Source organism: Gouania willdenowi, chromosome 1 (genome assembly GCF_900634775.1).
Source record: "Gouania willdenowi chromosome 1, fGouWil2.1, whole genome shotgun sequence".
Lineage (NCBI taxonomy): Eukaryota > Metazoa > Chordata > Actinopteri > Blenniiformes > Gobiesocidae > Gouania > Gouania willdenowi.
Window position 1 is genome coordinate 24,095,289 of NC_041044.1, and position 23,732 is coordinate 24,119,020.

General features: G+C 37.9%; 1 protein-coding gene across 1 annotated transcript; it reads left to right on the top strand.

Moving 5' to 3' along the window:
* The first annotated feature begins 4,651 nt into the window (after window positions 1-4,651).
* Window positions 4,652-19,841, top strand: srp68 (signal recognition particle 68). Its single transcript, XM_028457248.1, has 16 exons — window positions 4,652-4,951; window positions 5,366-5,432; window positions 7,412-7,525; window positions 8,150-8,345; window positions 8,481-8,563; window positions 10,350-10,459; window positions 10,595-10,674; window positions 10,825-10,965; window positions 15,342-15,440; window positions 15,602-15,666; window positions 16,288-16,441; window positions 16,778-16,872; window positions 17,145-17,274; window positions 17,366-17,441; window positions 17,527-17,579; window positions 17,738-19,841. The coding sequence occupies exons 1-16, from the start codon at window positions 4,864-4,866 to the stop codon at window positions 17,963-17,965; spliced, it is 1,779 nt and encodes a 592-aa protein (XP_028313049.1). The 5' UTR covers window positions 4,652-4,863; the 3' UTR covers window positions 17,966-19,841.
* The last annotated feature ends 3,891 nt before the right edge of the window (window positions 19,842-23,732 follow it).

A 23,732-nucleotide genomic window follows, 5' to 3' on the forward strand; every position in this document is an offset into this window, starting at 1 on the left:
GCTTAAATAAAAAAACATTACTTTTATGAAATCCTATTATAAATGATACATAAATGTGAAAATGTACAGTTGTTTTAAATCCTTTTTCAAAATGTCCACTAATTTCACCTTTGTGAATAAGTCTGAGCAGCCTGCTCACTTTCCACTTTGTTGTGTTCAGGAAGTAATTTTCAACTAACTAAATATAGCTGGTGCCTTTCCTTTAAACTGCAGTAGTGAATAAATACTCTTCCATGACATGTCAGATTTTAAATGTATCTCTTACACAAATAATACACACGATTTTGTAAAACAAAACAATGAATAAACAATACAATTAGCTAGACATTGGGTGACCGTGCATTCGCCATTGGCCAACAGAAACAGGAAAATATGTATTTTTTTTAATCTATACCTGCTTATCCTTTACAGGAAAAAAAAACATTGTGTATTCCTTGTTTTCAATGTGCTTTGATCATTTTTTCCTCAATGTTTTTATTGTATTTGTATCTGACTTGAATTGCAAACATTGTTGACAAAGCAACATCATAAGCCACGTCTGCCTATTGATCATAATAGATGAAATTCAGTGCCCAAGAATTGATTGCTTTTTTTCACAAGATTATCAGGGGAGATCGCAAACGCAATCCCCCACTACCAGAATTATGCAGTCGAGATTCCAACATATTCACAGATATTTAAAGTCTCACTTATGGACTTATTGTCGGTGCGGAGGAGGGTAAGGTCGTCCATGTACAGACTTAACTTAGCCTCTTTCCCTGTTGCCCCTGGAATTGGTGATGTTTTTTGCATGCCGTAATGCACATGCTAGGGGTTCTATTGCCAGAATGAATAATGAAGGGGAAAGTGGGCAGCCTTGACGTACCCCTGATTTCACACAGATTGGTGCTGTGCTGCTTCCATTTACTAAGACTGGACTGAAAATATTAAAATACAACAGATCTACCCATGTTCTAAAATTGGTGCCAAAATAGAATTTTGATATAACAGACTGAAAGAAGTGGAAACCTAACCCCAACAGGCAGAGAGGGAGATGGCGCTCTTAAGCATAAAGATAAGAATCCCTAACAATAGCCAGACTATCTGTCATGGACCGGCCACGGACCCCACATGTCTGATCAATCCCAATGAGCTTTTCAATTACAGTTTGCATACAAAAGAACAGGGCTTTGGACAGTATCTTTACGTCACAACCAAGCAACGTCAAAGGTCTCTAATTTGTAAGATCTTTTTTATTTCTCTTCTTAAAGAGAAGAGAAATGGATCCTACTCTTAAAGAGGGGGGTAGTGTTTCTTTGGAAAAACTTTCTTTAAATACATGCAGTATTGGTTCCTTAAGCTGTTCCCAAAAGGTGTTGTAAAATTCTTCGGGAGACCATCAGGGCCAGGAGATTTTTTATTCTGCATGCTCTGCATGGCCTTGGTTATCTCACTGATGGCCAGGTCTCTCTCTAGCATGTCTCTTTCTACGTCACTAAGTTTTGAGGTTAGATGAGACAAGAAGTAAACCATTGACTGTTCGTATATTGATTTTACATGGTAAAGGTCACTGTAAAATGATGTAATAAACTTGAGAACTTCTTGAGGGTCTCTAACTTCTTGTCTGTTTTCATCTAAGACAACTTCAATACTATGTCTGGACTTGACCCAATTTTTTTAAAAAGTAGCGGGTACACTTTTCATTCTCCTCTAAGAGTTGTACTTTACTTCTTGTGAGCACCCCTCTACTCTTCTCATTAAACAGGTTAGGTTCATTCACATCAAAACCTGACAGTAACATAAGGTAATTTTGCTGTATTTTTCCTTGCATTCTGTTTTGGAAAGCTCTTTTTTTTGCAGCTTCCCTTTTTCCTTCTGCCATGAAAAAAACTCTTGTTTTGTGTTTAATGTCCTCCCACCATTCGCCCACTGAATTAAATAAAGGCTGTAAGGTAGACCACTGATTGAGTTTCTCTCTGTATCTTGATACAACCTGTGGGTTATCTCGTAGACTTATGTTAAGTTTCCAGGGACTGTCGTTTCTCCCCAGGTGATGATGTGGATGGTGAAAAAGAGGTGTAGTGTGGAAAATAAGTATTCATTGAAGCTGACTTGCAAAATAATACAAAGTTTATTAAAACAAGCAGAATCAAAACTGAAGGCAGAGACAAAAACCCTGGGGGAACAAAGGAGGTCAAACCATGTTCTGAGGCAAAAACAGGAGAACTGGCGATAACAGTTCAATGAGAGCAAACAGGGTCAAATCATGTTCTGAAGAAATCCAGCTCGGTAATCACATATATGGACTGACGAGAAATTTGAAACCCAACAGGTGGACCCCAATGCCTTACCTTTTAAGGCAAGTAAGGAAGGCAACAAATGTTCATTTCGGTGGAAAAACCCCATGCACAGTAGAATAGCACAAGAATAAGCAAATTCCATGATTGACAAGCAATAAACATCCCAACAGCCAAGCTACAGAAATAACTGGCTAGGATTGCAAACCCCACATGTTTTAAGACCACCTGTTGAAGGCCTATACTCAGCTTTTAAGTGAAAAGGTACATAGCATAAATGAGTATCATATTAACCAGTCAATACACCTCAGGACCATGATTAATCCTAACTAAACCATGAATTTTTACACTGCTGACTAATTTTTGGTAGTCTGAGAAAGGAACCGGCTCTATTGTGCAGGTAAGTGGCGTGACTACCGATGTGGTGAACACAAAATCAATGCGGGAAAAGGTTTTCCCATTTGTCCAGGTATAACCTGGAGTAGATGGGTTTAACATCTTATATATATCAGTGAGTTTGCAGCCTTATCATATTTTTGAAGCGTGTGTGAATTTGCATCAAGCCTTACAAATGATGTTGATCTTCTGTCAGCTACGTCTACAATACAGTTGAAATCTCCTCTGATTATTACTTCTCTCCTACAGTGAACCAAAGTTTGGATCGTCTGTATGACCAACTGGTCTCTGTGGAAAAGTAAACATTTATGACTGTTAATCTAGACCCTCTCTCCTCAATATCCACCACCATTAATCTTCCATCTATAACTCTCTCCACCCTCTGGATCTGGAGCTGGTGATTGTTAAAAAGGATTCACGAGGGATGGTAGTTCCTTCTGCATCAGATTCAAAAGATCTCTGTACACCTTTGTTGATAAGGTGGCACTGTTGGTGTCCGCCGCCAAAAGTTGGCCTGATGGCAGGTCTTCCTGGGTTTGCTGTACCTCCTGAAAGGATGGAGGTGTATGGTCAAGGTGTTGTTGGGTGTTTGTCTGCAGAAACAATAAGCTGGCTGTTTCAGGATGCTCTGGGTCAATTGGATCCTGTTGGTTATAATCCCATCCTGTGTTGGGCTGTCTTGTTTTATTTGCATAGGATTCAGCGCACTTCCTAAAAGTATGTGCATCTGACCCACAGAGGTTGCATTTCATTGGTTGGTTACAGTCCTTGGTGTTGTGTGCTACACTTTTGCAGTTTCTGCAGTAGGTGGCATCACAGTTTACTGCAAGGTGAGAGGAGCAGCCACACTTTCTGCAGGTCTTTGGTTGCCCAGCATAGAACACATGGCCTCGGAGTTGGCCCAGCTAGATGGTGGAGGGCAGATGATGAAGTAACTCTGAGTTAGCTTCACTCCTTAGCCGCACATAGAAACGCCTAGCCCCAGTTCGAATCCCATCTTCATCTCTCATGTCCATACTCTTTAAAACAGTGCAGTAAAAAGACAACCATGTGGCTATGTCTTCCGTTACCACCTTTTCAGAATAAATGAGCACTGTCAGTTTTTGGTTCTCTCTCAGAAAGTGGAATGAGAAGCACTTTACTGAGCCTTAGACTGTACTTTCTCTGGTGAAAATTCTCCAAGCATTGTTCAAACAAGCTGAAAGTTGTGAAAATTACCTCAAATATCTTTTTTCCTGGTAGGGCGGACACATAGTCAAGTTGAGGAGGGATGAATCCCAATTCTTTCTGGACGATGTGGCGGCTGAATTGTAGTCCAAGTCTCCCTGAAGCTCAAACTGAACTGCATTCCTCCTGGAACCAGTCAATACCATTGTTGCATGGTGAGTTTTGTTCAGTAGGGACAGGCTGGACGCTAGAACTATTGATGAAGAACGACAACTGATAAACCACCTTCATGATCATGGTGTCTCTCTTGCCAGGTAAGTATGAGTTGTACACCGACACACTATTGTGACTCACGGTAAAAGAAAATCTGACTTTATATACAGTTGAACAAGGTTTGCTTTCAGCGATATTCACTTTACTCACTAATTTAAAGAAGCACTGACACATAAAATATTATGTTACAATCTCTACGATCATATTACCCATCATGCATTTCAGTTGCTGCGCAAAGGAGAGGAAACAAACTGATCGTGGAAATCAAACGGAGAAAGGATATCAGTGGAACATTTCACTGGATAAACTAGTACTGTTTATTGCATATGTAATAAACTGCACTGATCAGGCTAAACAGAAGACGGAAAAGATCAAGATTATTGTGAAAGGGGCAGAGACATTTTTGAACATGAAGGAGCTGTCATGGGAGGAGGTGTAAAATATGTTGGAGAATGAAGGCAAAGCTAGTGCAGGAAAAGTGTAGAGTCAGAGTGAAATCCTGCAGATACACTGCTTGCTTGCGGTAAATTTCTGGGGGTCTAATTGGGGGGGTGATAATTATTTATTTTACTATTATTTAACTCCTTTTGGAAGTTATGGTCCTCTTAAAACTGTGATCCACTTAGAACAGTAGGTGGCGGTAAAGCACTTTTAGTTTGCCAACAGAAGAAGAAGAAGTTGCTGCGCATTGCGTGGAAATTATCGCGCAGGTGACGTGTGGTGTGGTTAGCTCTGCTGCTAGCTTACAGAGATGGCCGCAGACAAGCTCAGCGACGCTAAAGTTTCTTCCATGGAAGAAAACAAAGAAAACCAGCTGAGGGGAGGACTCGGGCTGGAAAGTATCCTTGAAAGATTGAGACGGGTCTTGGTGTTTTTTTGTTTTTTTTTAAATTTCAGACATTCAGATTTAGACTTTAGTGGCTAACATTAGTTCAGTGGTGCTAGCTTGGTGGAGAGCGGATACGCTATTGGGCTACGTGTCATACCGGAGCTGCATGGCAGGCACATGCGAGGAAATCACTGACCACACCGTGTTTCTAAATGAATGTTAAACATCCACCATCTCCGCTGATGAATGAGTGAATGGATTACGCACCTCTATGTCATCATCTGTAGTCATTAGAGTAGGTTATTTGGATGTTTTGGTGCCATCCAGCAGTGAAAAAGCTTGAGTAGGGTCTTGAATCATTCTAATACTGCCAGCAGCACTGATTTATTCCCTTTAAGAGTGGTTCTTTAACAGCGAATCTCAGTTCTACAAATCATCAAGGAGTCCCAGCAGCAGCATGGCCTTAGACACGGAGACTACCAGAGATACAGGTGAGCAGCTGCCATTGATGCCCAGGCGTTTAAGGAAAGGCTCTATTTTACTCGTTGGTGTAAAAGAGAATTATGTGTGAATCTGTAAAACGTGAAACTCAAATCCAAACCTTCCGAACATGCCAATCGGCCCGCAAGAGAAAATAAAAATGACAGAGAACTTAATCATATGTTAAGAACTTAATTTATTCAGACTTTTTTTTTTTTTCCAGGAAGTTTACTTTGGTCTCCTAACACCACCTTGAAAATGCTTCTTATGAGTTTTTTCAAGTGAGGTGATCAAAATAAACTTCCTGAAAAAAAAGTTGTCTAAATAAATGAAACCAAAATGAACTTGCTGGAATTATTTAAAACTCAATCATATATGTTAATGACCAAATAATGCAGATGTAGATATATCAGTCCCTTCCGATTCAAAATTTCAATGAAACCCTACTGTGTTTGTAGGTGCTTGCTGTTTCTCCTGCCTTTATCACACAACTGCAGTTGTTTTTAGTTGCAGTCTACGAAATTGGCGAAAGGATGCTCAAGTTTTCTAAAATCCTGCAATTTCTTACAGTCCATACGGTTATGTATCTACCTGTACATATACGACATAAGTTGAAGTATCGCCCGTTTATCTTTGAACACAAAGTTGTCCTAAGTTACACAAAAATAAGTCACAAAATGAAATAATTATGAAGTGAAGATCCTGCAGGCAGTGATATGTATAATCATTGCTTCAATATTGTAGGTGCCTTACATACTGTAAATATTATTTATACGTGGAAGATCAAACTGAGGCATGATAATGTTGAAATATTTTTTTACAACCTAAAATCTGCAGCCCTCTTGAGATCAAACTAATCTGTATTTGGTCCTGGAGCGAAAACCTCTGCTTTAAAAGTTGACAACATGAGTGTCTTTCTTAACAGACTGGGTTCCTTTACTACGGTTTATTTGTAATAAACTAAACATTATTCTTCCACTGACCATGTAATGTGAAAGATCTGGTGAGGTCACTGATAATGAAATTTAGTTGTAGTAAGTGATTACATTTCTCTTTGACTTTGAAGAAATAAAGTATAGGTTCTATGTTGGCTTGCTTGATTAAACTGCCCCTGGTAGAGCTGCTATATTGAATTATTTATCTTGTATTTTTTTTTTAATTTGTTTGTTCTGTAATTGACTGGTAAGTGTGTCCATATTGTACCTCTCCTTTTGTCCTGACACCCCTTGGATAATATGTTCGAACAACATATTGACATGTTTGAAACTATTGGTCAGGACTCAGCATAATGTGTTAATTAATCATATATATATATATATATATATATATATATATTTTTTTTAAGTTGCTCTACCTGTTTCAAAAGTGAGCAACTCCTATGAAAGTGTTCTGTAATTTCTCAAAATATGAAAAGTGCGCAGGAAACTTTGAGAACGTTGCATATGTGAAGACCGTTGCTGCCATTTGGCCCAAAACCCATGTGGCTGTACATTCATGTTAATTATAGAAACATCAGTTTGTTTGTTTTTTATAGTGTAACTACCATTTTCCTTAAAACTGAATTTTGCCTATTTTTTAAATGTATTTATTTTTTAAATTTTTTTATTGATTGTAATAAACATCTATACTTGCATATTGTTCCCCCAAATTGGTTTAACATTTTGTCCAAAGTTTTTCTAAAGATTGAATGATTTAGGAAATAAAATAACGACAAATAAATATAATGAAAGCTGAGTGGGGTATGTGGACTATTTTTACTCCATTCAAGTTATGGTGCATTCATTAAAGTGCAAAAACTATTTAAATACCCACTGCAAAATCAATTACTTGTTTGTATTAATGTTTAAAAACATTGACCTTACCACGTGATGAAAAGCTAAATTTGTGATTTTAAAAATTTGTTCGTTCAGAATTTATAACTTATTTTAAAACTCTCTTGTAATAGTATGCATCTTTAACAATGTAACCAGTTCCTTATCAATGTTCTTAGGGGATACTGCTCTCGCCGACTGCGCCGCCTTCGCAAGACTCTTGGCTTTAAGATGGGAAACAGACACAAGTTTGTTGGGAAGAAAATTACCGTGGAAATTCTGTCAGACAGCAGGTGAGGATAAATGGACTGAACAGGATGATTATGTGCAATGTTAGCTGAATTGAATTATTGCTAGTCCAGATGCACAACTTGCTTAAAACTGATTTATCAGCGGGAACAACAAACTACACAAAATGACACCAAAAACACACACACTAAGAGAGAAAAAACTATTACCATCAACACACAAAACGACAACAAATACACTAAATGAGAGAAAAATACACAAGATCACTTCAAAATACACAAAGTAAAAATAGAAACATACAAAGCGACATGAGAAACGACCAAACGACACCAAAAAAGGTCAGTGTTGGTCCCACATCATGAGAGTGACAGGAAATAATAAAAACTATAGAAATGTATTTATTCAGGAAGCACTAAATACTGTTTCATTCCACTTATTTTCAAATTGAGATTCTTTAAAATGTGTATCACTCGGTCATTTCATCATTGTGCTCTAGAGATATACAAAGATGGTACTTGGAGTCAGAAATAAAAGAAAGACGCTACTGGCGCCAGAAAAAAAGTTTAATTTTTTTATTAAATGCTTAATGCATCAACTATTTCATTAATGACAAACTTTTCTAAGGCTTTAGTAATTGTGTTGAACATTTTCTACCTATTGTAACGCAGGTATCTATTGTTGGTGTTGATGGAGGCAGAGCGGGCGTGGAGCTACGCCATGCAGCTGAAACAAGAGGCCAATACAGAACCCCGTAAGCGTTTCCACCTGCTGGCACGACTACGGAAAGCTGCCAAACACAGTGAGAAGCTGGAGAAGCTGTGTGAAAGCCCCCGTGTCGATGCCAAGACAAAACTGGAGGCTCAGGTGAGGGAAAAAGAAACTGACAGACTCACCTTGGTCTGATTTAGTTCAACATGTCGATTTGCAGTGGGAGTAGACTTTTGGAATACCCTTTAATGGTTTTCTGTAGTTACAGTTTGAGCTGTGGTTATATTACAGGCGTATACTGCGTACCTCACTGGTATGGTGGAGTTTGAGCTTCAGGAATGGAAGCGTGCCATGGAGGCCTTTAACAAGTGCAAGTGAGTTTCGTTTGCTTTTCCTAAGATTGTAAGCATTCATTATTCTCTGATTAATAATATTTATTAGTTATGAGCTTTATTTTAATACAATAAGTTCATAATGATCTATCAGCACGTGAAGAGCTCTTAGGATACAAATTATGGTAATAATTTGCATCCAATAAGCATCTTTCGTAACAATGTTACTATTGGTTATTACGGGTGCAATGATTTGTTGACATCGTCATTGTCGACAAAAATCGATAACAGAATTTGTCACGAGAAATGTATTTGTTTGACAATTGGCGGTTACATCATCACCGTATTTTTGCTCAGAGCTGTATGCACGTTTTTCCCTCAATTTAGACAAGAATATCCCTAAAAACCTTGTTCCACGGGCCAAAATTGCCTCCAAGTCTATTATTCTCTGGAGTGGAGTGCTGTTCACGGGAGCTCCGCGTTGCTGCCGCCCACCGGCCCCTCACACACTAGACGCTGCTTGTCACAGCCTACCTGAAGCAGCCGAGCAGCGACACACCGCTACCAGACCAAACCCCCAACAAAAGTGAACCAGTCTAAGTTCCTCCATCAGATCCACTCAAAGTTCCCACAAACATGTTGACAGAGCTGTTTCAGCAACCATTATGAACTGGAAACTGGACTAAAGCATGCTAAGCTAACCCACCGACACACAAGACTGGGCCAAGAGCTAACGCTAACGACTTCATAAAAGGAAAAGACCAAGTAAAATGTACATGGCTTACTGTCATCAAAACACAAAGGGCCACCAATTTACTTCTGGTAACAATTAAAACCTGTATGGAAGGCTAAAAGCCGTCACACGTCATGTGAAATAAAACTAACGTCACTATTTATCGTCTTAACTTAATATTACCTTAATATTTCACGTGTTCACAAGACAAAGCTTGTCCCATTAGACAGTAATGTAACTATTGTGATTATTACACCAAAATATTCTGTTTGCACTGCTCTCAGTATATTAATGATTAAATCATCAAGCCTGATCTGATTTAATTATAGGAAATCAGAGAGATATTTATCAACCATTATGTACAGTAACTTTATGTTAAGACTCAGCAGCAGTGGTTTATATTAAACGATAAAAACACTATTGGAGTTATTTTTGCTTTTCATGTGCTTTTTTAAAAAAATCATTATAAATTATGAAATAAATGAATTGCATACAATAACACTAATAGTAACCTACATGCACAAATATATTCCATAAAATATCAGCCCATGAGCTCTTTGAGTTTGCAGCTATTGTAGCCTTTTTTAATGTGTAAATGCTGTTACTGAAGCAGATTCTAGTGTGGATGTATTCAATTTCATTTGTGTTTGCAAGGAACCTGTTTACATTTAAGTTGGGAATTGTTTTATTTATTTATTTATTTTATTTATTGTCATTTTTATTGTTACTGTGATAAATACCAGAAATTATTGGGATACATTTTTTAGTCTATATTGCCCATCCCTAGTCTAGGAGCATTTCACACTTGACACAAAACAAAGCTTACTTGTCCCAAGCCAAATTTAAAAGATTGTAGCAACATAGAGCAAATAATTGTACAATCTATCATCCGATTAGTCGAATAATCGTTTCAATAATCGATGACTAGTCGACTATTAAAATAGTCTTTTGCAGCCCTATTGATTATCTTCCACTGGCTTTACAGTAACATCAGATAAACCTTGCCCCCCTAATTATATATTGGTAGTGTGTGCTTTTTTTGACTCTACTCCACACAGACCTCTGTAATTTTTCTTTTGTTGTCTATTCTGCAAGGACCATCTATGAGAAACTAGCTAGTGCATTCACTGAGGATATGGCAGTTTTATACCGACAGCGTGTTGATGAAATATCACCCAACATTCGCTACTGTGCTTACAATATTGGTACGTATCACATAAGTTACTTTCTGAAGTGTCAATCAAAGCTGCAATGAAATTTTAAAAGCTTTATTTATTGTTGTTTTTTTTTTTTACTGTTCATCGCTACTTTTGTAACTACATGTTTCCATATGATTACAGGGGATCAGAATGCCATCAATGACTTAATGCAGATGAGACTGACTGGTGGTGGAGGAGGCATGATGGCTGAAAAGCTTGAGGTGAATTAATTGCTGTTAGACTTTAGTAAATACCACATTTGTTTGATGTTTGACTTTTATGCTTTTTACATGCAAAACTGTGAATTGTGACGTTGTACTTTAACTTGAGTAGAGTGTGTTGTTGTAATGTGTCCATATTCTCCTCCTCAGGCCCTGATCACTCAAGCAAGAACCAAGCAGGCTGCCACCATGAGTGAGGTGGAATGGCGAGGTCGGGCGGTGCCTGTGAAAATCGACAAGGCTCGCGTCTTCCTGTTGGGTCTGGCAGACAACGAGGCCGCCATCGCTCAGGTCAGGGTTCAAAACTCAATCATTTGTGTCTCCCACATCGGCTGTATTATGTCATTTAAGGAAACTAAAAAAACAGTAAGTAAATAAGTACAATTTTATATGCAACACAGTCCATATGTAAAGTATTGGGCCAACCGTGACACAGTGGTAAGAGTCGGTCATCCAATAACCGAAGGGTTTGGGTGGGGGGGGGATAATGCACATATGTAGCTGTTTCCATTACAGATTTTCTCAAAATAAGAGCAACATTTCTAAATGTTGACAAAGTGTAATTGCGCTTTGAACGTGTTGCTACTGAAAGCTCTTTTGAGCAGGAGCCTCGTATCTCCCATGAAATCTCATCCTGCGAGACTTCGCTGCAGGAAGATGGATGCTCCAAACCTCCTTTGTTTCATGTCTAATGTGTCAGTAATAATTTTAAAGTATAATGATTTGAAATGTCTCGGCCTCCTCTTCTGTTTACACGCATTGTCATGTTTTCTCGGAGAGAAGTGGTCATGTGACCAGGTACGTCACGTTCTATGACGTGTATTTACAGAAAAAGTGTTTCCCTAGCGCTTTTGCGATACATTGCAGTATCGAAGTGAAACAAAATTCTTCCTCATGAAAGCATAAATTTTTTTTTTTTTTACGATATTTTACTTTTTTTAATTGAAATTCAGGTGTTTTCATTACCATTGTGCATTTCAAAGGGTAACGGAAATACAGCTAATGAGTTGCTTCTTTTGCCAGCTCACCTTCAAAAAGGCCTGTGGGGCGTTTTTTTCCTTAAATTTTTGACAGAAATGACACCCTAAAACACTTTACCGGTTGTAACCAGACAGCATGCAGTCATGTCATTCATCTGCTGTAATGAGAAACTGAAATACCACTGTCCTCTAGTGCCCCCTATAGCTCACCATTGTATAATGCACCAAAAAGCTTTTACTGTAACTGTACAGTGAAACTGTGTATTGACAATAAGGCAAATTCACTTTTAATTAAATTAAATTCAACTTTATTTATAGAGCACCAATTACAACAACTTGTCTCAAAGCACAAATCACAAAATGTAATGAGATTATATACATGTGTATTGGAATACAATATTCATCTTAGACCTCACACACAACACTGTTGGGCCTTCACTGTTCCTCAATCTTCGCGCCTGTTTAAACAGAAAAAGGCATTTGTTTTACACAAATGGGGTCATCTCGGACTGAGAGTATCTTAAGTGTGTCTGAATAAGCCACTAAAAAAGTGTCTAAATAAAATACATCACTGTTTTTTGTAGCATCACCTCAACAGAACACATCCATTAAAAGCAGCAGACTAAACAAATGATACCGACAGGTCAGGTTTATTTTTCTGCAAAACAAGTTTACTATAAATCAAGGCAGCTATATTTTTGTAATGATTAGGCCTTCATTTAAGTAATACCTATTTAAAAGGTGATGTAAATAGTAATCGGTTAACTATGGAAAAAGTTATCACATAGCATATAGAACCTGCAAATTCTCTTAATGAGTAATTGATTAATGGGTTACTAGATGGATAGACTAACCAGTTGCTAATAGAATGGTTTACTGTAGCCCTATATGAGATTAAACTAGATATAGCATGGCAAGAATCTCAAAATCACTTCCTGGAGTCAGGTTTATTGCATTCTTTTATTACTTTATTCTATTCAACCATTTTAAAAACATAATTTTAGAGAACAACTCACAGGCCCCTGAAAAAGTATATGGGAAGAGGATATTTGATTGAATGATATTTAGTTCCAGGGTGGCAAATGGCCGAGGTGATTACTTATACTGTATAGTAAGATTAGTTAATTACAGAACAGCACTGCCTTTCAATTTAGATACAGCAATAGATGGCCAAGGTTGATGGTAATGAAGAAATTTAATATCAGACTTTTGAGGCGAGAAATTTATTTTAAATATCTTCAATAGGCAAATGTGTCAGGACCCTTGGTTAAACAGTTAAAATGTCTAATGGGGATAAATTGACCTTATGTTTCCCACATGTGCTGCGTGTCTCAGAGTTGAGGTTAACACAGACAGTTCCCCAGAGCTTCAGGAGGTGGTGCTCTCCTCTTAACAGTATCAAAGGCCCCTTCTGTGTCACCACAGCTCATTCCTCCTATTGTCTCTTGCCTGAAGAATTGGCACACCCTACGTGCACACCTGTTCACCACACCTCCATTAACTCAAGACTTTGGCATGTTGCTTTTCTAATCGCACAACCACATTCTATGAATTTCAACCCACTCCTGAATAGAAGGCTACACCCAGCAGATCTTTGAATGGATTATCAGGTCTCTGGTTCACATGTTGCCTAGTGGGAGTCTACAGTGCCACTACTCAACATGTTGATCAGACGATACCACACAAGAATGTAACTGAAATCTCTCACACTATGGAAAATTAACATGGTTGAACTTGAAGTTTTAGCAACTGAATTGTGATTTCCAATGCACAATAGACAACCCAAAAATGAAGCATCAACACTTCAGTCTTCTCCCTCTGGGGAGGATAAATCGGGTTGGGCTTATCATAAACTCCAGAAGAAGAAAAGCATTCTCCTGTAAACTATTTATCTATCCGATGTTCTCTTTGATCCATAGTGGATGCTTGACAGGTTGGACTTTAATTGGGTTTGTAGCTTCAACTAACTGAACCCTTCCGGGTGGTTTTTAGCTAGTGGTTCACATGACATACATGGTCTGGTCTTCAAGGAAGCCCCCCGGGTTTTTGCTGTTAATGTTATGCCACCAATTACAATCTACCAGCACTACAAGGAAATTTTTTTTCTCAGCAGGGATGTGACCCATATTATTCCCATTGTCAATAATGGCTTTATTTCTAGTGTTACATTGAGTGTATTTTCTTTTTAAATTTTGAGCATAAAACATGGAGTTCTCATATCTCAGCAACACAGGCCTATTGTGTTAGTGTGTCAAAAGAGAGGGTAAAGCAGCCAAGAACAAGAAGCGTCATTCACACATCCAAGCCCTGAAACTGAAAAGTGTCTAATTACCTCTTAGAGTTGTGTGCAGGAATGCATCAGCAGCCTGCTTGGCCACATACCTGTTTCTGCCTGAGTTTACTGCAGTCACCTTAACAGTTGCTCTTTGTATCAAAACCCTCATTCATACATGAAATGTTCATTTCATTTTTTTAAGCATTAAACTCCATGTTTTTGAGATGTACTTGTCCATTCATTTGAATGCCTGTTGGTGCCAATCATCACTAATATCAGCTGATATTCCGCTATTACATGTTATTAACATTTTTGTCATTTTTGTTGGTGCTGTAACTGATGTGTCAGTTCATGTAATCTCAAACGAAACAATAACGTTTTTACACCTTGATTTACATTTTCACAAGCCTTAAAGGGCAGCTGTTTGAACGCTTCCCCTTCCTTTACACAGTGAAAGCAAATAGAGAAAACTTACTATGTGATTCTTCACTAAATGAGTTCAGGAGTGGCATCGGCTGTTCCTTCAGGCAGACCAGCTCATTTTGTCAACAGCACGGGAGAGAAAAAGCAAGGAAATTATGGGGACAAGAAAAATATGAGAAATAAAAATATGGTAAAATCGGTTCAATATCAGGTCAGGACACTGTTACTTCCAACTGAATTCACAAGTACAGACACAACATAGCATCCTTAACAAATCACACTCGTTAAAAGGTATGACTTGTCTTTGTTATACTTTCATTGGTGTATTTGCTGTGATGTATGACATGCACACCTTGTGTGCAGTCAACAGTGAACATATTATAATTGAATTGTACTTTTTCTAATGGATTGGCTGCACAAAGTAAAGTAATCCCAGTAAAATTACTTTGACACAGTTTAAGTAACACAACTTCAAACTTGAAATGAAACCACCAATAAACTCCCTATTTATCTTTATATATTATACACAAAGTACCATAATATCATGGTTACTCTTACGACATACTTGAATCATTTTCAGAAAGTTGTGAACCAGGATTAAAAACCTTCTCACGCCAGAATATTCAGCTGAGTAATTGGCTGAGCTGAAAGGGATTCTCCCTGCGATTGAGTGACTTTTTTCACGACTGCTTCTCACTGCACAAACTTCATTTGCATCCCATTAGTGGCATCCAACTTCTGTGTTTTTGGCCCTTTAATAGACTAGCTTCCTGGCCAAGGCTTGTGCATCCAGTGAGATGAGAGAAACTTCAGCACCTCCCTTTCTACAGTGTGCAAAGGGGGAAAGAGTAACTTAGACATTTTAAGACATAAATCCTAAATGATGATGCATTTAGGTAAACTCTGTGACCATGTTGTGTTTGCCATTTTCTTTTTTTTAAGTACTTCTACACACTTCCTGTATAGACTTGACTCTTTGTTTTGTGCAGGCCTCAAAGGAGGAGACCAAAGAGCATCTGTATGAGACCCTGCTGGCTGAGTGCAGAGACACCATTCAAGCAGTGAGAGAGGAGCTCAAGACTGAGGCGGTAAGAGAACAGCAGCTCATACATTAAGGTTGTCAGGATTGAGGTTTTAGGATGTCCTTAAAGGAATCAGAGCTATAACTTAAAAAGTCCAGATTTAGAGGAGCCTAGCCTGCTTATAACAGGGGAAAAATGTTTTTAAAAAGTCTTGCTTGTCTTCGCAGAAACAGCGTGAGAGGAGTTCAGAGGGAGACAGTGGGAAAGTGTCCAACCTGCAGTTTCTCCACAGGTAAACAAAGAAGCACCTTGAACAATCCTGGTGTACATGTAAAGATTGAGATCAGAATGAAACAGTACAGTGCTAATGCCTCATCGGTGCTCAGCATTACACAATAGTCATTTTTTTTCTCACAATCTTTGAAAATGCCTACATTTTTTTTACAGATCCCGTAAAACTGCCTCAAATTCTACCACATACTTTGAGATAATAGCTTTGAAATCCATTATAACTGACATAAATTTTGACATAAAAGTTACATGATCCCCAAGAGGGACTGATAACTGCTATAACAAGAGTCTGTTACTTCACTGCAGAGAGAGAAGTGTTGGGATTGATCGTTATCGACACTTATTGGAATATATAGAGACTTTCTGCAACTTTTTTAGTTTTACTTGGCTGATTTACTTAAACATCTCAAGCTTAGAATGATATTCTACTTTAATTGAACCTGTTAAAAATATTTAAAGCTTTTTTTTTTACACGGTTTGGATTTAGCAACCGTTTGATTCTGACAGTTTTTAACTTGCACAAAAAAACAAGCACATTTCTTGCTAAAAGGTTAAAAATCAAATTATGGTGAAGCTTTTATTTAGAGACTGTGGTGAATCTAATGGTGCTTACCTGTTTCAGTTACCTGACCTACATCAAGCTGTGTACGCTAGTGAAGAGGAATGAGAGCATGGCTCACACTCTGCAGGCTAAACTGAAGGAACCGGAGGCTGATGAAAACAAGAGAGGTCCTCGTCCTCAGGACCTCATTCGCCTTTATGACATCATCTTGCAGGTCAGTATAAAGGCAATGTTAGAATTTTCCTTCTAATATTTGATTGTACTGTATATGTGTTTTTGTACGGCCGAAGGTGGCTTTTAAAAATCTTTTTTAAGAAAGAACGCAACTAAAGCAAAAATATTACAGATGTTCTAAAGCTGTTTCATTTTTCATGATAACATTCCTGATTGCCATAGTGACTTATTTTAAATGACTAATCAATTGATTTATTCATTTTATGCATGCTCTTTACCACCTATGATGTTTGACCTTGTCGTCTTTATGGTCCTGACTGTTGGGATGATGTTTCATCTGTGTTTCATACATCACTTTGTCTGTCCCGCTCTGCAGAGTCTGGCTGAGCTCTCCACGCTGCAGGGCCTGGAGGACGACCACACCTTCCAGAAAGAAGTTTCTCTAAAGACGTTGGTTTACAAGGCCTATAGGTGAGATGATTAACAGTTTAAAGCTCTGTCAGCTTGCATGTTCAAGTCAAATAAAAATCACCACACATGACAAATTTTATGCATTATTCCGTTTGTGGTGCTTACCAACTCCTAATGCTACTAAACCTGTTTGACACTCCTACGTCTCAGTCCTACCTCAGTGTTTGTTGTCATTTTACATAAGGTGAATAAATGAAGTTACTTTTACCTCTTTTTGAATATGTTTTTTTTTTTTTTTTTTTTTTTTTTTTTAAATGCTCTCACCTTTGCAGGTGTTTCTTTATAGCCCAGTCCTATGTGCTGGTGAAGAAGTGGAGTGAAGCACTGGTGCTGTATGAGAGGGTGCTGAAATATGCCAAGGAAGTCCAGTCCAAGGCCAAGAACCTCAACAACAGTCTTAAGGTTAACCAGCACTCGGTGGCACTAAAACTTCCCTGTTGTGATAAACCCATATCGAGTTACAGTCATTTATATTCATCCCAACTCTCTTCAGGATTTGCCAGATGTTCAGGAGCTTATCCATGATGTAAATGCAGAAAAATACTCTCTTCAAGCTGCTGCCATTTTAGGTGAGCGTTGGTACCTTTTCACACACTGTAGATGTTGCTATGTTCAGTTGTGTTTTTGATCTCCAGAATATATGATGTGTTTCAGACACAGACGAGACTTCTGAAGTTCCTGCTCAGCTGCAGGTGAAAGATGGCAAGGTAAGAAAGGGAAAAAAAAAGACCAGCAGTGAACATGTTGACATTCTGAACATATCGGATCCCTATTTTGTTTTTCTAGCTCAGTATTTATTATTTTACCTCAACAGCCTTGCCTATTCATTGTCTTCATGCTTTTGTTTGGTTCATCCACCTGACAGCCCCTCTGTGACCGCCTGGAGACATTCCGCCTTGACCCTACACTGGTAGGAAAGCAGCCCAATCTGGTCCAGTTCCCCCCAGACTTCGAGCCAATCCCCTGCAAGCCGCTGTTTTTTGACCTTGCTCTCAACCACGTGGCCTTCCCCTCTCTAGACGACAAGGTGGAGCAGAAGGGCAAAGGTGGCCTGACTGGTTACATCAAGGGTATATTTGGCTTTGGAAGCTAAACTCAATGAGTCATGAGGCCCAGGATTACCTCAGCCAAGCAGATGTTGGTCAGAAAAATAATATCATGTTATTTGGATTTTTTTGGTGCCTACTTGATGAACGGTCTAATTTTCTGTTTAAATTCATAGAAAGCTTTAGTAGCTGTAGAAATGTCCACCTGCCATCTTTAAGTAAAACCATCAGATTGCCTGTGCTCGTCCCACACAATCCCATCATGAGTCTAACTAAGCTACACAATGACTACCACCAAGTATCGACTTTGATATGAAAGCAGAGAATAGCGAAATCACCCTGCCCTTAAACTTACATTTATTTCCATAAATTAAACTTTTTGGCAACACTAAACTGAAGAAATAATGCTGTCACATGCCATTTGACAATCTCAAAGTGATATCCTATGAGGCGTGTGCATACTTGAACTAGAATCCTGTTTGTTGGATCTCATCTATCCTGCTTTGGAACGCATGCAGGAAATGCCTAATTAACATGCTTTTCTTCATACTCGCAAATGTTTTACTACGTTACGTTACAGCGTTACAAACTTCTGCCATTACGTTGCTGAACTGTACCTGAAAAGATTGAAGTCTCTATTACAAAGCCACTTACATAAAGTTTTTTTTTAAAACATGAACTGAGAGGATTTCTGTCAGTGTGCATTAACACTGCGACAAAGACATAAATGGATTCATTTGAAAGGATGTTACTGGATGGTACAATTCATTTCATTTGACATCTAACAACCTGTCCTAATGTAGTAGTTTATTGATTGCACTTAAAACCAGAGTCAAACTCCAGTGAATGTTCCTATATTGGCGAATACACAACCTGAGAGTTTGTATAATTCACCACAAAAAAAATGTCTTTTTTTTTTTTTTTTTTTCACTGAACTATGATAAAAAAATATTTATTATGGTTTTTGGTGCTGATAAATTGGTTTCAATCATGGATGAAGAATTATTTAAAGTAATAGAAACACTTGTAATCTGCATGCTTAAAGAAGCTGTACCTCTGTTGGACTTTTAGCTCCGGGAAATATAGTGGTTAAATCTGCACTTGTATGAATTCACCACTCAGTGTTTATAGATTTTAAGTCAGACTCCTGTGACAAAATGTTTAACTTGTCAGACAAAGATAAAGTGCATATTTTTTACCGGAAACTTCTAAAACTGCAAAGGACCATGAGACACAGGAAGTGTCTTTAACAGGCTGTCACTCATTGCAACATATCATCCCTTAAGAAACCTGGCGGGGCTTCCTCCTCAATGCCTGAAAAACTTGTAATCCTTTAATTGGCTGTTTGGATTCCAGTTTATCAGTCCACTCGAAAGATTGTGATTCTGGAAGCCAGATATAAGACTGTCTGTGCTGTAGAATAATCCCATTGTTTTACATGCGTTCATCGTGAATTAGTTTTTGCTGCAATTGCTTTTTAGTTTTTTTTTTAATTAACCAATTAAATTAGGGTTTTTACTTGGATGCAATGAAACATTTTTATTTACATGAAAGCATATTGGTAATCAAAAACAGCAGTCCACAATTTTCAATTATTTTGACCCAAAACAATCGCCTTTTATCTAGATTTTGTTGTAGTTGGCACACAACATATTGTAGTTTAAAAAAAAAAAAGAAAATGTACCAACTTTTAAACTTTACAATTAATTCTAAGTTGTTTCAAATCATAAGCCTCTTAAGTTTTTAAGTTGTGTGACTGTACTGATGCAATGGCTGATGGAGACTTGCTAGACAGTTCTGTGTTCAGCAGGCAGACATACATTAAACATGGACACAATTTAGTTAACCTGTGTAAAGAGGTCAAAATTTAAATGATGGGAACATGTAATTTTGAGGCCTGGAATTAAAAATATTGACACCAAACTGTTTTATGACCTTTTTCTTTGAAGTGTGTGTTTTGTTACTTGAATAGATGGTGAAGGCAGTATCTCTATGGTAAGGTGTATGCCAGGGTACTGATCTGCTCAACAGAAGACTATACACCAAACTCTTGCCCTTATCAGACAGACTGCCTAACCTTTTATTTGGATAAGGTGTAAGACTTTACTCAAAGGCTCCTTTTTGTGGATGCTGTTATATTAGGGAGGATACAGGTCATTCTGTGTATGGAAAGAGTATGAGTCTGGTCCCACCAGGGCAAACGATTGGACAGAAATTCTTGTTGGAGGGGGACAAAGGACGTCCCCTCGTCTGTCATTTCCAGATGATGTGGCTTTGGCACCAATAGAACGATAACCTCAACTCTTACTGTAATGGTTTGTGGCAGAATGGAAAATTACTGTCAAAAGTAATTACTCATCTGCCTACAAGCACAGGAATTGAGTGAAATATTTCATATTTAAATTGGCCCAACCATTGCAGCTATGTGTAGCAGTGATATTTATTACATGGGTATAAAAATGTTTCTTTTGATAAAGAGATTGTTCAATCTCAACAGGACTTCCCGGTTAAATAAAAGTTATTACGATAGTGTAACATGTATCAGACTCATAATCTACAGTAAATAATCCTGGTAGTCACATATACATTACAGCCAAAATTGCAATACTACAAAAAGTCTATTATCTTCTAAACCAGTCATCACTTTACACCTTGTACTGTTCATTCTCCCATGTAGTTACTGTGTGGAGGAACGCATGAACATGGAAACAATATTCAAACTTCAGAAAAGAGCAAAAACAAAATAAAAAACCTAAATGAAAGCACCTGGAGAGAACCATCAAACTGAAGGCCCTAAAAATCAAGGACTTAGTCGACCTCAAAACAAAGCAAATCGGAGCTGGTTACCAAAGGGCAGTTGTTTTTTTCAAACAAGATAAAAAGCATCAGTGGAATATGCATTTTCAATAAAAACACTGTTAATTAATGGAACAGTTGCAGCGTACAAATGAAAACCTACAGATCACACAAAAAAGTTCAAACAATTTTTTTATAAACCACATTCTGAAAGAAATGTGAGTGGTCGTATGTCTGTGTGTGTTGCCGTGCAATGGACTGGCACCCTGTCTAGGGTGTACCCCTGCTTAACACCCAATGAGGGCTGGAAATAGGCACCAGCTGACCCCTGCGACCATGAAAGAAGCAGCAAACAGGTCAGAAACATAACTTCTATAGATGTGTAATGTGCCTTTTTTCTGATAACATCTGTTTTTGTTTTCCCACACATTTTCAGACTGATTATTTAAGAAAAAAGAGGAAAAGCAACAATGGAGCGTCAGGACTAGATACGTTTTATTAACTTCAACCTGCACCCTTGAACAAGGTATGATTATCTATGTCAGGGGTCCTCAAGGGCCACTATCCAGCATGTTTTAGATGTTACCCTCTTCCAACACACCTATTTGAAATGACCAGGATCGTTATCAGGCTTCTGCAGAGCTTGATGATGAGTTCATCATTTGAATCAGGTGTGTTGGAAAAGGGAAACATCTAAAATATGCTGGATAGTGGCCCTTGAGGACCAGAATTGGAGACCCCCGATCTATGTTGTTATTCATCTGTGTCTTTTTAATTTTTGCCTGACCACTTTGTACATTTTACCTAATTACCTTTTCTTTTATTTTGTTCAAATAAATAAAAAATGAACAAAATAATAGAATGTGCAGACGAGGAAAAGTGGTGCTTGAGCTAAGCCTGGAGGAATCCTACAGGTCCTGGCAACTGGTTAAAAACAACAGTATCATTTTTAGTATTTAGCTTCACTGGAGAAAGACCACATAAACAGTGTTAATTAACGCAATTTGTTGTCATTTTCTCACATGTAGACATACTGTATCGTTGAAAGGTACATGAACGTGTCACTGTTAATCAGCACCTCTGTCAAGGTGTGGGAGTGTGAGTAGGTGTTTTGGATGCCTGTGCAGGGTGTGAGTAGTAGTGTATTTAGGTTTACTTTTTCAATGCATTTAGTTATCAATAAACATGTAGAAGTGTTCGTGCCTTGATCAGGTGAAAAAATTATAATCTGAGATTGAAAGCATCACTGACAGTTTCCTCAGTGTATATTCATTTATTGTAATCAGTTTAACAGCACCCTGTCTTGTTTTGACTTTAAATATTGACAACGAGGGAGCATCCCTTTTCCTAATGTTGATCGCATGGGAAAATGCATGTACCTTGGTTTGAGACTGCATACATATACATTGAATGACAGCATTGAACTGGAAAATAAATCAAATATCCTTTGCAAACCAGACGTGTGTGTGCACAGCTTTGTGAAGTGAAGAAAGTCTGACAAAGACGCCTTGTTTCTATCCTCATTCTTTTTGACTTGGTTTAGTAACTAGCTTGTAACTGCATACGAGACATGCTCTTACATAGTTTCTAGGTTTGTAATATCCTACACATGATCTAAATGGGATTAGGTTTGATAAAAGGGAATTTTTTTCCACTCTGCTTTTGTTACCAACGTTTTGTTTCAGCAATATTTGTACATCCCTCTGCAACAACTTATTATGAGTGGGTTTCTGCTTTCTGCACAGCTCACTATCACTAATACTAATTTTATGGAATACTAATTCCTAATAGTACATTTGTTATGTGGTACAAAGCCACTGATGTCAACCAGCTTTACATGTTCAAAGTTCCCTCATTTGTTTTTTGTTTTCTTGTTTTTATTTCAGAAATTTGTTGTAATATGTACTATTACAACAAATTTTTATTACTATTACAAAATTCAGACAAAATTGATATTATTAGGGCACATATTCACTTAGGGCAATGAGCAAGGCAAACAATCCACACAGTGCACCATAAAAGAGGGAATTTTAAAAATACATACAGTATAATAAAGCAGGACAGATACACTGTATATATTGTTTAGATTATTATTAATATAACTACTGGTCTCCCACACATTAAAATAATATACTTAGTCCTTCCGTCTCAGGTCAACCATCCACTCTGATCTATGATGTCCTTGTTTTATTCATTGTACAATGGTAAGTGAGTACATTTACTTTAGTGAAACAGAAGTTAACCATGTTATTTTACAGCTTTTATGTTGTGTATTTGTAGCTTTCCTGTGTTAGACGTGTTTTGAAGTTCCTTGGATTTTCATCAGGGAATACACATTTTTTTTAAAGGTTAAATAATGACAATAATTCTACTTAAAGATTATACTTGTGTTTTTTTTAATCATCTTTTTGAATTATAATTGCTCTGGATTTTAGGTGCTTTTGTTGAACAATAAAATCAATGATCAGAGTGGAGGGTTGAACTGAGCACACCCCCATATTTGGACAACTATGACTAACAAGCATTTTTTTTGATGGTGAGGTCAACTTAAAAAAAAAAAAAAAGGTAAAGCCTAAAGCTGGTTGTTGCCTGACAGCGTGTGTAACATTTCCTGTTTTTTTTTTTTTTCTGACAGGTGGACGCGCCCAGTGAGACACACTCTCGACCAGTTGAAAATGTGTTCTATTGCTACTAGGAAAGCCACCCGGCTGCATTCCAGGTCATGATTTCTTGTTGTTGATTGGCTGCTGAAAGACGCCCTGATCCTACACACGTCTGTAGGTGCTACACACATCGCTTTGCGATGTATAATTCTGATCACACGAGTAAATGACACATACCTTCATTTTAGGGTATGTTGTAACAGATGTTCATAGACCCTCTTGAGTTTTTCCATTATTGACCGTATACAACCTCTGAGCTCTCAATGGGGGCAGATACAGTGAAGCGTAAGGATGGGGATGGGATGTGACCGAGGCAAATATACATTGGTGTGTTAATCACACGTTTAATTATTTG

Bases quoted from the DNA above. Each gene is read 5' to 3' on its own strand.
- srp68 (XM_028457248.1), top strand. From the start codon at position 4,864: ATGGCCGCAGACAAGCTCAGCGACGCTAAAGTTTCTTCCATGGAAGAA. The intron at 16,442-16,777 runs GTCAGTATAAAG...CCCGCTCTGCAG, and splicing joins TTTATGACATCATCTTGCAG to AGTCTGGCTGAGCTCTCCAC. The intron at 16,873-17,144 runs GTGAGATGATTA...TCACCTTTGCAG, and splicing joins TTGGTTTACAAGGCCTATAG to GTGTTTCTTTATAGCCCAGT.